The sequence below is a fragment of the Pocillopora damicornis genome, chromosome 8 (assembly GCF_964200805.1).
Source record: "Pocillopora damicornis chromosome 8, jaPocDami1.2, whole genome shotgun sequence".
NCBI classification, from domain to species: domain Eukaryota; kingdom Metazoa; phylum Cnidaria; class Anthozoa; order Scleractinia; family Pocilloporidae; genus Pocillopora; species Pocillopora damicornis.
This window is the reverse complement of record NC_142677.1, coordinates 11789519-11806647: the sequence shown is the minus strand read 5'-3', so window position 1 is coordinate 11806647 and position 17129 is coordinate 11789519. Positions and strand designations below refer to the sequence as shown.

Sequence of the window (17129 nt, the reverse complement as noted above, 5' to 3'; positions counted from 1 at the left end):
AATCACGTGTATGATTACAGACCAAATTACCATAATTAAGTTTATTAATTTTATTAAGTAGCTCTTCTTGATTCAATCATTTAAAGCCACTTTAACAAAATCAAAAGGAAGGTTGTCGTGATATTTTACGAAAATAAACAGCATTGGTAAAGTCGCTGTAGTAGTAGGAATTGCGTTGTCGTTAGTTTCGGTAGTAGTAGTAGGTCGGTAACTGTTTCATCGGCTGAAGTCTTCGTTGTAGTTGTTCTTTGAAAAAACACGGTCAAAGTAATTGTTCTCGTCGAATGAGCTGCCTGTCGTGTTGCATACGAGTTGTCGTCACGACTTACCAGGCAGTCTTGAAAAGGTAGTTTACTCTTTCTTCGACCTCCCTGGTAAACTGTATATCAGTGTTTTGTTTGTTAAGGTGGTGGTGAAATGCGTCGATTTCGTCGTGTCGCACGGCGGTGAATGCACCGTCAACGTAGCGTAACCAAAAACGGTATCGTTTGTCTGCAAGTCGAAAGGGCGCTTTCTAGATGTTCTGCCTCATAATTTCCGCTACAACAGAAACTTGAGATAGCTGTACGGTGCAACTGTTTGTAGTGTTTACCGTTGTACTGAAAGTAAGTTGACGTTTGTCGAAGGTTTAGTAAGTCCATAATGTCCCCTGTCAGTAGCGGTAGAGGGTCGGTAGATTGTCGCATTGCAATCTTAGTACATTGTAGCGCCAATTGAAGTGGAAGCGATTTCACACCAAATGACATTGGTCTGTAGTCGTCAGGTATCTATATAGTCTTAGTGGTGTAATGAAGTCCTCAGTGGATTGTAGTTTACGTCTGGATTTGATGGTAAGCGGTTGTAGTCATGTTGTCGTCAGGTACTTGGACAGTTGGTATGCAGGAGAAGTACAGAAAAGAGCAATCTTCCTGTTTAAGACAAAGTTGACAACGAGTTAGCTCTATAATTTTACCCTTGGCAGCTTATCGAAAATTGAAAAAAAGTTTTCCAATTAGTTGCTTTTATACTTAAAGCATAGTTTCACTAAAGTGATTCACTAAAGTGTCGAAGTACTACAATCACCAGGGCTTAGTTGGTTTTTTTTTAAAGGGGAAGAGTTACGCGGGTAGCTCTTATAAGTTTTCGCTTCACACACGCGAGATGGCCAACATGGGCGCTCTAGCTTGTGCTGTAGAAGGACGAGCAAAGAGAGAATCTAACAATGGAAGATCTGTGGCGTCGGCTTCGCACTTTTCAGCACCCGAGTTATTCAGTTTCATATGTTGCCGACTTAAAACAAAGTTGTCTACATACAGGAATATATGTGATATCAGCATTTTCTCGGAGTAAACTTAACTACTTTAAGAATCGATTGCATGTGAAACGGCCCTCGAGGCCACTAAACTAAGAAGACATATGATATTCGTAGATAGCAGTGTGGCTATAAAACCCTATGTCTGTTCAATTTTGTAAAGGACTTTAATATCTGAAGATACAACTGACGCTAACCCCTAGGAAAACTAGAAATAATACTCGAAATACAGTAAACGGTTTGAACCCTGGGGTAACATGTAATAGTGTAGTTTGAGTGTAGTCCTGAGAAGGAATGTTGTCAATAGTGGTGACTGACGTCAAGTGAATAGTTGTTGTCAGTCGAATGTTCGAAGTCCGAATTGTATAAACTGATTGGTCAGTTTTACCGTGATGTTATTGGCTGTAAGACTCAAGCGGCTTAGGTTGATCGTGATTAGTCGGTCTCGATCCGTTGGTAAAGTTGAAGCGTTCTGTTCGGTTCGTTTTTAATGTGAATGTCGTGAATGAGTCTTTTGTATGGTGCCGGTGGTGGTTTACTCCTGTTAAGGGGAGTGTGGTCTAAGTTAGTAAACCAGCTTTCCAGAGTCAGTCGTTAAAAGTAGGTGCTGTAGGTTAGGCAATGCGCAGAGTCCCAGTCAATAGTGTGGTTCTTAAGTCGGTGATGTTTAGCAATGTGACTGTTGATATCGTCTTTCCTCGTCGCTCGCTTCTGTTGAGTTAGTGTGATTGTGAATTTTCTGCCAGTCTCGCCGAGGTAGGAGGCGTGGCAGTCGGAGCAATTGATCGTATAAACTGCTCCCTGTCGGTTCCTCGGTTCGTCTTTGTCTTTAACGTTAGTAAGTAACTGACGGAGTGTGGTAATGGGTTTGTGAGCGAAGCGGATATTTAAGGGTTGTAGGACTCGCGAGATGTTCTCAGATATGCCCATTATATACGGTATAGTCGCTGTAGTAGTAGGAGTGGCGTTCAGTGTCGTTAGCTTCGGTAGTAGTAATAAGTGTTTCGTCGGACGAAGTATTCGTTGAAGTTGTTCTTTGAAGAAACGCGGTGAAGGTACTTGTTCTCGTCGGATGAGCTGTCTGTCGTGTTGCATCCTAGTTACGCTCGTCGTGTTAGAGTCCTCAAAATTGTGGCTTTGTGTGATGTCGGGTTGTAGGATGACTCGTCCAGCAATCTGTCGGGATATGTTGCTTTCTTGTAAACTGTTGTTCGTAATGATTTGTCGTCGCGGCTTACCAGGCAGTCTAGAGAAGCTAGTTTACCATTTTCTTCGACCTCTCGGGTAAACTTTAAGTCAGTGTTTTTTCCGTGAAGGTGGTGGTGAAATGCGTCGATTTCGTCGTGTTGGACGGCGGTGAATGTATCGTCAACGCAGCGTAATCAAAGCGGTATCGTTTGTCGGCAAGTCGAAAGGGCGCTTTCCTCAATGTTCTGCATCACAGTTTCTGCTACAACAGAAACTGAAGACTCCATATCTGTACAGCGTAACTGTTTGTGGTGTTTACCGTTTTACTGAATGTAAGTTGACGTTTTCAAAGGTTTAGTGAGTCCATAATGTCCCCTGTCGGTAGTGGTAGAGGGTCGGTAGATTGTCAGATTGCAGTCTCAGTACATTGTAGTGCCAATTGAAGTAGAATACTTGTAAAAAGCGATTTCGAATGACATCGAATGACACTAATTTCTAGTCCTCAGGTATCTGTACAGTCTTAGCGACGTTAATAAAGTCCTCGGCGGATCGTAGTTTAAGTCTGGATTTGTCGGTGAGCGGGTATAGTATTGTTGTCAGATGCTTGGACAGTTGGTATGTAGGAGAAGAACAGAAAGAAACAATAGGCCGCATCGGGAAACCAGGTTTGTGTAGTTTCGGCAGACCGTAAAGTTGCAGTGGCTGTGGTACTGAGCACCTGAGCTGGTAGTGGCGTTGCTTTTGTCGTTAACTAGTGGGTCCATTTTGATGTAGTCAGTCTTTTCCATAACAACAGTAACTCGTCCTTTGTCGGCTGGTAGAATAATTATTGTCGGCTGGTAGATTAATTATTGTCGGCTTAGATCATTCGACTGACAACAACTATTCACTTGGCTCTGATGAGGAATTCCGCTCAGGTTATTAAAACGTCAGTCACCACAACAAACAGCATTCCTTCTCAGGACTACACTCACCTGGACGATTAAACTACAAAAATAAAAAATTGTAAGTACAATAAAAACTTTGCTTTTTCATTTTAACCTATCACTGCAGACTTGACATCATAAGCAACCAATCAGACGTTGAAACGTTTCATGGCCAACGCCCGCTTACAAAACAAAACCGTTCTTCTTACTCGAGGCTGGCAATTAGTCTTTGGAGGATTCCTTCGATCAGCCGAGGATCAAAGGTTGTCATTTATGGTTTTTTTATCTTTGACTTTTGACTGACTTTTTAATCCACAATCGATGTGTACACTACAGATTTCGGTCAATTTTAACATTTCGTTTTTCTTTATGTGATAGGTTTGAGTATTGAATACTTAAAGATTGACCAAGATCATTTCAGGTACGTAATCAACGTCTGACGTTTTACTTTTGTAACCACTAGGCCTTTACGCACGCAGCTTGTTTTATCGGTCGTGTATACCGTTTATATCTCCATGCACAGCAACTACGAAGTAAGTAATTAAGAGCTCTGCCATTATTTGTTCCGACAAGCGAATGACTTTCGAAGAGCAAAGCTTTAGGAAAGCTGTGGACTTCGGATAACAGATGATGCCGAAGGATATATATACGTACACATCTCTAAGCCAAATGAATGCATTTATTCACTCTTTTTTTCCCCCTTTATTGCTGTGCGCGTAACAAAACGATCACATTGAAAACAGATGTTGACTTTCCACCAATTCGTTAACAAGCAAATTTATCCCCGCTAATGAAACAACAGAAAAACTCTCTCCAGCTTAAATAAACTTTTAAAGGACGACTTTCATGGCATTGAAAGCAATGTTTGAAAATTGGAGAATATATCCGGGGGAATATCATCAGATAATCTCCAGGTTTAGCCGGGGCTCATTCGACTACGCGACACATTTTAACCAATAGCACGTTGGCGAAAACGGTTATAAGTACAGATATTTACCGAAGAAAGTTCGCAAAACACAACTTCTTCAAAGGCAAACTAAAATTTTACAAAAGGGCTGCTAAACAGAGCTCCTCTTGGAACATTTCCGTACCAGTGAGAACACAAGCTTTATGACTTTACACGAGAAAAAAAACTGAGTGTTTTCAATCGGCTTTTAAGCAAATTTTTTTTCTAGATTATATCACAGCATAACATGTATCTTAATTCTAACATAAGAATATATTTGTGATGAGTAGACATTTATTTATCTTTTCAATTCCAATGTTTTTTGGTTTAGGTATCTAGAGAAGTCTGTTTCAACTGGGTTGGCAAAAATTGTTTCTTTAAAGCCAACATTGAAGTACGAAACTGCGAATCGTTCTTTGTCTACAGACTGGTGAAAACGCTCGATTGCAACCTCCGTTATTGTGGCAGTGACTAGAAGAAGCATGTCATAGGCGTACGGCTGAACCTTACAATCAGATTTACCAGAATTTTACCAGGGAAAGAGAAAATATACTTATATCAGCCTTATAGTACTTGATATCAGCTGGCAACAACAGTTCTTTTTGTAATGTGGAATTAAATGATTAAAAAGGGAAATAAAGAATGATGGTAGTCTAACCCACTGCCTCGCTTTTTGATAATATTACTAAAGAAATGATTAACGCAATAGGAGAAATTCAACTCCGAAGAGCACAAAAGATGCCACCAGGTTAATTTGATGTAACACTTTAAATTTCAAAAGTAAGTTTTGGCTGCTTTATAAATACTTGTGGAAACTGGCTGCTTATCTCCGAGTAATCAAACCATTGTAAAAAAATATGAGCAAAGCTTTCTGTATTTACAGGATGGCTTCAACAACAAAACGAATTTACAGAAGAATTTATCTCGAGGATTATTCAACAATATTCATTTCACTTTGGGCAAATGATTGTTATTCATTGTCACTAAAAACGGTGTGGTCGAGTTCAATGATGAAATTTTACGTCGCACTTTGTAAAAATAAGACAAAGAATTTGAAATATTTCCTTCAGTAATGCATTAGTATACGAGCACATCACTTTAAGGTCTCTGGACTCTTCAAACCACCCGATGGAAGAGAAACATCTCTACACATCTCACTTCTGCTAATCGTCTGGCTATGATGTACAGTACTGAGTTAACCCGAAACATTTTGGTGTTATAATATCCGATGATGAAAAAAGAATCACATACCCTATTCATACCAGCAAAACATGTTTGGTGAAACCGGGTTTAACTCAACGATAATCAGAGGCAGAGGACTGAATAACTGAATTTTTCATAAGTTTCAAGAAGTCACTATTTTTCATTTCCAATGTGTTCAATTTGAAGTCGAAAAAGAAGGTTTAAGCAGATTCTATAGAGAGAGCAATTTTCAACCGTGTTTGGGAAAACAGCTTTAGCTCATCTGAAACACATCTTTAAACTTTGGTGTCAATGGGTAACATTGAGACAATTTGTCAGCGTGAAGGGGTCGAAAAGCAAATCAGTGGCAGGTAACACAGTCTACAGAACCAAAATGCACCTGTTATAACCTTCTATAATCTTATTTAAAACAAGTAAATGTCTACATGAGTAGTAGAGTGTTCTACCACAGGTAAAATCTCATAAGAGCCGAAATTGTGACAACTGTAATTGCATCATCGTCGCTTAAATCTGAAATAATTATCCCCTTTATCAAACCACGATTCACTTTTGTATTACTTTAAGGAGACTTTTTTAAGATACTGTACTCAGTAGACAACTTCGCGAAACTGCTTTGACATTCAAAAGAGAAGTGTGAAAAAAAAAAAAGGAAAAAAAAGTTTGATTGAATCAGACCATGGCTTGACCAATTGAGCTAATCCAGTTGTCATCTTGATTCAGGTTTACATCATCTTTATCACTAACTGGCATTAAAAAGTTTTGGTCTGACTCTTGTTTCATAAGAGAACTCCTCTTCATTTAAGTCGGTAATTTTCAGTTTGAAAAGTGTTTCTTAATAAGCGTTTCATTATGATCAGAGGGGTAGTTCTGTTTGTAAGCATCATCTTCGCTCTTAGGTAAGTGTTAAAAGAAATAATATTTTAAAACATGAACAAAAACCCGTATGATCCTGATGCAATCTTGATTTCTTTTCACCGGAGGATGGGTAGAAGTGTTGCCGGAAAGCATTCTGGGAAACACAATCTGGGACAGAAAACGCCCATTCATCACAGCAGAGCGCGGCAAAGCGTAATAAAAAAGCAAACAAGTAAGGTCAAACAAGGAATATTTGTTACTACGTTACTAACCTGAAGAGGATGATACTGACGAACATCATCAAAAACTGCCGGAGTTTATAAAGTATGGTATCTGTGTCTAGTTGGTAAAAAAATTGAGGTTAAAGATAAAGATTCGCCAACCAATAGTATGGCCTCGAGAGAGCATGCTTTATTTTCCATTCTGTTTTTCTAGGCGTTGCTTCCCTTGTTGCTTTTCTTTTCTTTTACAGAACAACCTCCAAAATCTTCGTACACCCCCTAAAAATTTCAAAAATTAATTTTCTCCTTAAAAACACTGGAAATAGAAAAATGCCCTCAAGGAAAACAAAACACCTTCTTTGAATAATGAACCTCGTGCGCTTGAGTCCGTGTTATTGATCGCACACCTATGACGTAGCATCTCGCGATTCAGCTCTGCCTGACACGATCGAGTCACTTGGCAACTATACGGTGAATTTTTTAAGTTGGAAGGACCTTTGTTAACGACCTCCCTTCTCCTTGTTCTTCCAGCTCCAAACTTTCTGACAGGATCAGATAACGTACCTGCTGGAATGACCAACGTGAAACAACCCGGAGGTTCCTTAACTGCTGCTGTTGGAGATGGAAAAACTGACGACACATCGGCCATTCAGGCCATCGTTAAACACGTTGCAGGTTCCTCAAACAACAAGGTTTTCTTCCCTCGCGGTGAGTACCTGGTCAGCAGTGATATTGCTATAAGTGGCTCAGTGGAATTGCATGGAACCCAGAGTGGTATTGCAGTTATCAAGGCGTCGATTCCGTATGCCATAGAAATACAGAATGCTTCACCAGTAAAGCGTGTTTCACTGAAGTATCTGTATCTGGACGGAATTCTTGTAGTATTTGATGGTCAAACTAAAGGGCCATCATCTACAGGTGACATTATTATAGAGGGCTGTGTATTCTTTTCATCGACAAGTCCAACTGCAAGAAACGGACAGAAACGACAACTGATGATGATAGAGCTTGGAAACAGTCGTGTTTACAAAAACGTTTTTTTACGTGATTCAGGTGCATATGGAGTTGCTTCCGCATTTAGAAGTACTTTGAGCGTTTGGGTAATTGACAACGTATGTGGACTTGAGCTAAGTAAATTAGAGTGGTTGTCTTCCAAAGTTGAGCCAGTATCCCATTGGCGAGATCAAAAACAGAAATTAGAGTTCTTGAAGACTCGTTACAATCTTAAATCTGACCAAGGCTACTTTAAAAGTTGTCTGTATGACCAGTGCGACAAAAAAATGAAAATAGCGGAAAATATATTCAACGGAAGTCCCAATACCGGAAGACACAGAGACCACGCTATGTACCTGAAAGGGTTTGATAACATGGAAGTGAAAAGCAATTACGTCAGAGGTTGGCTTGCGAATCCATCAGGTGGTATCAAAGTTCGAAATGGAAAAAATCTTTGGCTTGCTCGCAATTATGTCGACGACACAGGCATTTTGTTGTATTCACACAGGAAACGCAAGGCCTGTCTTCATGATGGTCTCAAGAACGTGATCGTCTACGGAAATCATCTCGTACAACGAACAAGACCAGGCAGAAGAGAAAGCAGTTTAAGCTATTATGAACCCCACTCGGTTGGAAAGGATGACAATATCAAATACTCTGCTAACGTATTTGAGATCGTTGGGTTCAGTAACCCGACTAAGTACAGATGCATTTGGCTGACCAATGGTAATCCGTCTCAACATCATGTGTACAAAGACAACGTGTATCATGGGACTTCGACGCCAGTGAAGCTGCAAGCGGACCGAGGTACTCCATCATACGAGACAAAGGACATTGAACAAAAAATCAAAGATCTGTACAAATATCCAGTATATAAACTAGACATTCCACCTTATTAAACTATGAACTTGCCCACAATATCAGAATAGTTGTAAAGATTAACGATTCTTATTCAATGACATGTAAATGAGTGGCAGGGTATTCTGCAGCTTAGCCGGAAATTTATTAGAGTGATCGAGGGGCATAATTTTAAATTACAGTATCCTTGATATTTTTCGGGCATATTTTAATATTTTAGTCACTATCCTGAACGGTACTTTCGCCACCAACGGTCCTTTGACAGGGGCACAAAAAATGTTTTCATTCACAAAAATGAATTAATCTTGTGTACGTTGAGCCTCGTTGATGTTGCCATACGCGCTGAGTGGTCTTCAGCGTTTTAACTAAAAGATGGATATTACAGGTTTTTTTAAAAAAATTCCCGCCATTTTAATAAATATACATTGTTGTTATGGATTGACAAGTGAGTCTGGGACACGCGCAGACGTTTTTCAGCTCTTTTTTTGCCATATTGCAAACTAGAGTGTGAAGGCTACAAAGTTCTGGACAGCGCTGACAGGAAGAATACCTACGCTTTGGGCGGCATTGCATGTGACGACGAAATAGAAGAAGCGTGGTACCGCCAAATGAAAAGATGTTTGGCATGCATGCACCAGGGTGGCTGAATGGACGACATCCATCCGTTGCCGAGGGAAAGGTGCACTGATCACAATTCTCACAACAATAAATTTTTTTTCTGGGTAATTCATATATATAAACACTAACCTCTGTTTGGCGCAAAATTATTCTCGGATACTTGCCCACGAACATTATTTTTTCCGAGAAGCGAATGACTTTCGAAGAGCGAAGCTTTAGGAAAACTGTGGGCTTCGGATAACAGATGATGCCGAAGGACACATGTACGCGTACATCTCTAAGCCAAATGAATGCATTTACCGTCTCTTTCTCTTTTTTCTTTATTGCTGAGCTCCTCTTCTAACATTTCCGTACCAGTGAGAACACAAGCTTTATGACTTTATACGAGAAAAAAACTGAGTATTTTCAATCGGCTTTTGTGCAAATTTTTTTTCTGATTATAACACAGCATAACATATATCTTGATTCTAACATAAGACTATATTTGTGATGAGTAGAAATTTATTTATCTTTTCAATTCTTATGTTTTTTGGCTTAGGTATCCAGGCAAGTCTGTTTCAACTGGGTTAGCGACAATTGTTTCTTTAAGCCAACATTACGAAACTGTGACTTGTTCTTCGTTTACAAGCCGGTGAAATCGCCCAGTTGCAAACTCTGTTATTGTGGCAGGGACTGGAGGATGATGGGCAATTAAAACTGAAGCATGTCATAGGCATACGGCTGAACCTTACGATCAGATTTACTAGAACTTTACAGGGGAAAGGGGAAATATATTGATATCAGCCTTAGTACTTGATATCAGCTGGTAGCAGAAGTTCTTTCTGTAATGTGGACTTGAATGATTAAAAAGGAAAATAAATAATTCATTATTGGTCCATGGTAGATGTGCGGAAAAAGTGTGCAGTATCAAAGTGTTTGGGAATCACGACCATCCCGCGATAAGTTTCAGTATGGGATGTTGAGGTGTCTTTTTAGAATAAGGGCTTCAGGAGTTCGCAGTCATCTTTGCTCAACTGGGGTGATGATGCGAAAAAAAAAGGTTGGAAAAAAGCTGAAAAAAGTAAATATAGATGGTATGTGTGGGCTTTTATCTGGAGGTGGTATTTGATAAAGGTGTTCGGCGCGATTGAAAAACGGCTTAATAGAGTTAACTGAGCTACCGGGTATTGGGGAGCTCTTTTATTATCAGCAATTCAAAAGTTTATTGCCATTTCCTGTGATAAAGGTTTTATGTACGAGTAGCAAAAGGACATCTTCCTTCGATAGCCTCTTTTAGGTCCTCAGTCAGTGGAAGGGAGTGAAATTGCGGGCGAACGACGAACGGCGGTTGTGGTTATCAGGGCAACAGTCTAACCCCGCTGCCTCGCGTATTCAGGATACCGTAATTTCCGGTCGTTTACCCGCGGGTAATCTGTTGATTTTGCGTTAAACGCGCGCCACTGCGGGTAATAGGGAGGTGCGGGTTATGTGACAATTTTAAAATCTAGTGGTAGTTGAATTGAAAAAAATTATCACCAACATGCGTTTCCACCTCTCAAGTGAATTTTATTGTATTAATAGTGCCGCAAAGCGGCACGAAAACATGATGCCGACTCGAGTTTATTTCACGCACGAACAAATTGCGACGAACAAATTGCTATTGGCACGCGTGAAAACAAAACCTTGATGGTGACGAAAATTATCCAAAGATATCCGGCGCATCAGTAACAAATTTCCATTTAACACTAGCTTGAGCTAAAGAAAATTTTCCCGTTTTAAGGGACTTGTTAGGCCCAATAGAACCGGAGATATCGATTTTTTCAGATATCGCCGACAGTACTTTATAATTCAAGTTTTAATATTCACCCAGCTTTTTTTCAACAAATCAACATGGCGCTGAACGATCGCTCGCACAAAATCATAAAATGTGGCCACAAATTTGCATTCTGTCAAGTATGAAACGTTGAGATTTGGGCATGGGCCGCTAGTGTTTTTACTGTATAATCTTATCAATAACGTACATGCTAATATTGACACAGAATTGTGCCCGCGTCTGAATTTCTTTGACCTTTAAACTCGACAAAGACGCTTTCAAGTTTTCGAAAGTTGGATCAGACAACTTTTAAAAGACTGAAATGTATCACCTTAATGTCACGTTTTCGCCACCAAAAAGTTGAGTAACATAACGTGCGGGTTATCCACCAGTGCGGGTAATCTGTTGACTTTTTTTTTCGCCGTATGCAATAATCGGCCAATGCGGGTAATCGGCCGTGCGGGTAAACGACCGGAAATTACGGTAATATTACCAAAGACGTGATTAACGTAATAAGAGAAATTCAACTCCGAAGAGCACAAAAGATGCTACTTGGTTAATTTGATGTAACACTTTAAATTTCAAAAGTAAGGTATGAAGTTTTGGCTGCTATATAAATACTTGTGGAAACTGGCTGCTTATCTCCGAGTAATCAAACCATTGTAACAAAATATGAGCAAAGCTTTCTGTATTTATAGGATGGCAACAACAAAACGAATTTACAGAAGAACTTATCTCGAGGATTAATCAACAATATTCATTTCGCTTTCGGCAAGTAATTGGTAATCATTGTTACTAAAAACGGTATGGTCGAGTTCAATGATCAAAGTTTAAGTCGCATTTTGTAAAAATAAGACGAAGAGTTTGAAATATCTCCTTTAGCAGCGCATTGGTATACGAGCACATCACTTTAAGGTCTCTGGACTCTTCAAACGACCCGAAGGAAGAGAAATATCTCTGTATATCTCACTTCTGCTAATCGTCTAGCTATGATGTGCAGTACTGGGTTGACCCGAAACATTTTGGTGCTATAATATCCGATAAAAAAAGAATCACATACCCTAGTCACACCAGTATAACATGTTTAATAAAACCAGGTTTAACTGAACGAAAATCAAAGACAATGTACTGAATAACTGAATTTTCCATAGGTTTCAAGAAGTCATTCATTTTCATTTCCAATGTCTTTAATTACAAGTCGAAAAACAACGGTTAAGCAGATTCCATGGATAGTACAATTTTCAAACGTGTTCAGCAAAACAGCTGTAACACATCTTTAAAGTTTGGTGTCAATGATGTAACACACAATTTGTCCACGTGTGAATGGCCGAAAAGCAAATCGGTGACAGATAACACAGTATAGCACTACAGAACCAAAATGCACCTGTTACAACTTCCTGTAATCTTATTTAAAACAAATAAATGTCTAAATGAGAAGTAGAGCGTTCTACCTTAAGAGCCGAAATTGAAACCATTGTAATTGCATCATCATCGCTTAAATCTGCTACTGAAAGAATCATCCCCTTTATCAAACTACCATCACTTATTACTTTTAAGAGATTTTTTTAAGACACTGCACTCAGTAGACAACTTCGCAAAATTGCTTTGACATTTATAAGAGAAGTGTGGAAGAAAAAACAGTTTGATTGAATGAGATCACGGCTTGACAAACTGAGCTAATCCAGTTGTCATCTTGATGCAGGTTTACATCATCTTTACTTCAGTGGCTGACATTAAAAAGTTTTGTTCTGACTCTTGCTTCATAAAAGAACTCCTCTTCACTGGATTCAGCGAGTTTTTGAAAAGTGTTTCTCAATAAGCGTTTCAACATGATCAGAGGAGTAGTTCTGTTTGTAAGCATCATCTTCGCTCCAAGGTAAGTCTTAAAAGAAATAATATTTTAAAACATGAACAAAACCTGTGTGATCCTGGCGCAATCTTGATTTCTTTTCACCGGAGGATGGATAGAAGTGTTGCCGGAAAGCATTTTGGGAAACAGAACATGGGACAGAAAACGCCAATTCATCACAATAAAGCGCGGCAGAGCGTAGTAAAAAAGCAAACAAGTAAGGTCAAACTGGAAATGTTTTGTTACTACGTTACTAACCTGAAGAGAATAATACGAACATCATCAAAAACTGCCGGATTTTATAAATAGAGCGATACGGATTTTTAGTGTTTTAGCCGCCCTAATTCGAGAAAGCTCCGACAAACAGCTTGTATTGACATATACTCACAGGTATATATTCTATCGCTCTTCAACTGTTCTCTGAAGTTATGATCAATTTCTCTTGTCTTTTTTATCTCACCAAGCCATTCGTCTCACCATGTTCCATGAGATTCGTCTTTTGCCACAGGCAACTTCCAAATACCAATTCCCTTCATTCTTCTGCACGAACCACAGCCAAATACTGAGCAATTAGCCCCTGGCATATCTTTTATATTTCTTGCAAAATGACAACCATAAACTGATGAAAATTACGGAGAAACCTAACACATATCGCACAACTAACAAGAAACTACTCGACGGACGCCATGATCGTTTGATAAATGTGCACTGTCGCGATCACGTGACAAGGCAAAAATCAAAACAAAGACATCGGTCTCTGAAGCTCGCCGACTTTCATAACCAGTCTCCTCTACTAACTATGGTATTGAGAATCGTGGAGGCTTTGCCATTCATTCATCAACCTGACCGCGTGGCGTTAAAGGTGAGTGACGTATCAGCAGCTGATTGGCTATATCAGCACACGTGAAAGAATACGATATTTTTTCACGTGGGTTGTTACGGCTTTTCTTAGGGCCGGAAATCCTTGTATAACACCGCAGTTTATGTGATAAAGTACAGTATTTGTGTCTGAAGTTGGTAAAAATTGAGGTTAAAGATGAAGATTTGCCAACCAATAATTTGACCCGGAGAGAAGTCGATCATTCATTCTTTCTTTTTTATAGTTACATGCCAACTGAAATAGTATGCATTTTACTTACTTTTACTGGGTATGCTTCCGACGGAATTCTAGGTTATTAGAGAGATTGTCATCCGGTTCAAAAAACTTGGTCTTTTGATGACCAAAAGTGCTAAGTTTTGTGACACGAGAAAAGGAAATCTAAAGCTACTTTCGTAAAAGTTTGAATTATTTTGAAAAATACAACAGCGTTTTATGAAATACCGTGCATTAGATGAAGTGAACTGCAACCGAACTGAGTAGGTACTCTTTGTCGTCATTCATTTCTTAGCTATTTCTCTGTTTCCTGAAAGTCTTCATTTATTCGCCAAGGAAAAAGCGGAATTATTTTGTACTATTTTTCCAGCTAAATTGGGCAGACACTTGCGGTTCGACTAAATGTCATCGATTGACCGTGGATAGTGTTGTGCGTCGATTGTATTCCTAGCTTCGCTATTTGCTGCGATGATGGTCAATGCGCGAACCTTTCCGATGAGTCGAGGGTAACTACTAGAGCTTATTACTGCCTATTGTTAATATGGTTGAGTCCACAGTAAATTCTGTATGCGGTTTTCGAGGCACGGATACATTTTCGGAGTGATAATATGATTAACACAGCAGTCAGACGTCTGCGTGTGTGAGAACATTGAAACGAGGCCACTCGATTTATTACTTTCAGTCCAAAGAACCTCAGCGCAAATTAAATGGTTATGGCGTTTTAAAAATTCAAAACAAAATGATGCATGAACAGGAAAAGTATCAAATTCTCCATTTCCCAAGGTAGGTTTTTCTTTGCGGATCCATATGAGTATTCCAAGTCATTTTCAGTACTTGCGTGTAACAGTGGTTGTCTCTTATATTTTCCTGCAAAATTTTGCGCGGGAAATTGTCGCGCAGCCGGCCAAAATTGATCTCTCAGAGCATGCCCGACGATGGTACGTTGTGTTGGGGTAACGCGATTGCATGTGTTGACGGTCAATCAATGAAAAGATGACAGAGCTGAATAAGGTCTGCGCATGCGCTAGGCTTCGATGCGCAAAACCGATTTTGAGTCGTCTGCATGCTTGATTTTCCATTCTGTTGCTAGAAGGCGTTTGCTTCCCCTGTTGCCTTCCTTTTACAGAACAACCTCCAAAATCTTTGTACACCCCCTGAAAAATTCCAAAAATTCATTTTCTCCTTAAAAACACTGGAAATAGGAAAATTCCTTCAACGACAAGAAAATGCCTGGGTTTTAAGTGCCAGCCCCTTTTTTCTCCGCAAATTTCGCTGAATCTTGAACCCTTTGCGCTTGAGCCTGCGTTATTGATCGCAAACCTGTGACGTAACATTTCGTTATTCAGCTCTGTCTGGCACAATCCAGTCACTTAGCAACAATACGGTAAATCTTTTAAATTGGAAGGACCTTTGTTAACGACCTCCCTTCTCCTTGTTCTTCCAGCTCCAAACAATCTGACAGGATCAGATAACATACCTGCTGGAACAACCAACGTGAAACAACCCGGAGGTTCCTTAATTGCCGCTGTTGGAGTTGGAAAAATATACGACATATCTGCTATTCAGGCCATCGTTAAACACGTCGCAGGTTCCACAAACAGCCAGGTTTTCTTCCCTTGTGGTGACTACCTGGTCAGCGATGATATTGCTACAAGTGGCTTGGTGGAATTGCATGGAACCCAGAGTGGTATTGCAGTCATCAAGGCGTCGGTTCTGTAAGCCATAGAAATACACAATGTTTCACTGAAGTATCTGTATCTTGACGGAATTCGTGTAGTATTTGATGGTCAAACTAAAGAGCCATCATCTTTATGTGATATTATAATAAAGAGCTGTGTACTTTTTCATCGACAAGTCCAATTGCAAACAATAGGCAGAAACGATGATGGAGCTTGGAAACAGTCGCGTTTACAAAAACGTCTTTTTACGTGATTCAAGTGCATAGGAGTTGCTTCCAGATTTAGAAGTACTTTGAGCGTTTTGCGCTTAATTGGCAACGTGTGTGGAAAATATATTCAGCGAAAGTCCCAATACCGGAAGACAGAGACCACCCCATGTCCCTGAAAGGGTTTGATAAAACCTGGAAGTGAAAAGCGATTACGTCAGAGGTTGGCTTGCGAGTCCATTAGGTGGTATCAAAGTTCGAAATGGAAGAAATCTTTGGATTGTTCGTAATTACGTCGACGACACAAGCATTCTGTTGTATTCATTCAGAAAACGCAAGGCCTGTCTTCATGATGGTCTCAAGAACGTGATCGTCTATGGAAATCATCTCGTACAACGAACAAGACCGGGCAGACGAGAAAGCAGCTTAAGCTACTATGAGCCCCACTCGGTTGGAAAGGATGACAATATCAAGTACTCTGCTAACGTATTTGAGATCGTTGGGGTCGAAACTGAGTCGATGAGATCACCAAAAGGTGCCCAGTATTTGGTAAAGGTGTTTTCCCATATAAAGGCCTGATTGATGAGTTCAAAGGCATCACCGCAAACTGCTCCGCTTTTAAAGACGGATGCCCGTTCGAAAACCTGAAGACCGTGGGTGAGTACCTGGACAAACTGGCCTAAATACGAGACAAGAGCAGTTGCAAAGGTCGCGCAGCATTCCAAAAGTTGGATGAGTTACGCGGGTAGCGCTTATTAGTATTCGCTTGCCACATGTGAGATGGCCTACATGTGTGCCCTAGCTTGTGCATTAGAAGGACGGGCCAAGAGAGAATCTAACAATGGAAGATCTGTGGCGTCGGCTTCGCACTTTTCAGCACCAGAGTTATTCAGTAGTTTCATATGTTGCTGACTTAAAAACAAAATCATCTACATACAGGAATATATGTGATACTGCTCACTAGTGAGCAGGTTGCAACCTTTCGCCGCATTTTCTTGGAGTAACCTTAGCTACTTTAAGAATCGATTGCATATGAAACGGCCCTCGAGGCCACTAAACTAAGAAGATATGCGATATTCGTAGTAAGCAGTGTGGCTATAATACCCTATGTCTGTTCAATTTCGTAAAGGACTTTATCTGAAGATACAACCGACGCTAACCACTAGAAATAATACTCGTGTTGCAATTTTGAAAATATCCAGTTTTAATTAATAATCTGTTATGAAATCCACAATAGAAACAAAAATGAAAGGTTTTGCTTATAAAATACGCCGCTGGGGCTCCAGGACATCATCAAATTCGGAAATTTCTATTTTTGAGTTGAAATTATACATTCGTAACGAACCTGATTTTAGGCTAAACCAATACCGTATTTTGAATTGGTTTCCACTATAATAGGAAGCAAAATAAT

The 17129-nt window shown here is 39.8% G+C and overlaps 1 protein-coding gene and 2 pseudogenes across 1 annotated transcript; 2 read left to right on the top strand and 1 right to left on the bottom strand.

Annotated features, from left to right (window-relative positions):
• Positions 1 to 1726: 1726 nt before the first annotated feature.
• LOC149041386 (uncharacterized) lies at positions 1727 to 2829 on the bottom strand (annotated as a pseudogene).
• A 4142-nt stretch (positions 2830 to 6971) lies between these two features.
• On the top strand, positions 6972 to 9928 carry LOC149041385 (uncharacterized). The gene has a single exon (XM_089181134.1). It carries the CDS (start codon positions 7203 to 7205, stop codon positions 8520 to 8522), a length of 1320 nt encoding a protein of 439 aa, XP_089037260.1. The 5' UTR covers positions 6972 to 7202; the 3' UTR covers positions 8523 to 9928.
• A 2349-nt stretch (positions 9929 to 12277) lies between these two features.
• On the top strand, positions 12278 to 16399 carry LOC149041384 (uncharacterized; annotated as a pseudogene).
• The last annotated feature ends 730 nt before the right edge of the window (positions 16400 to 17129 follow it).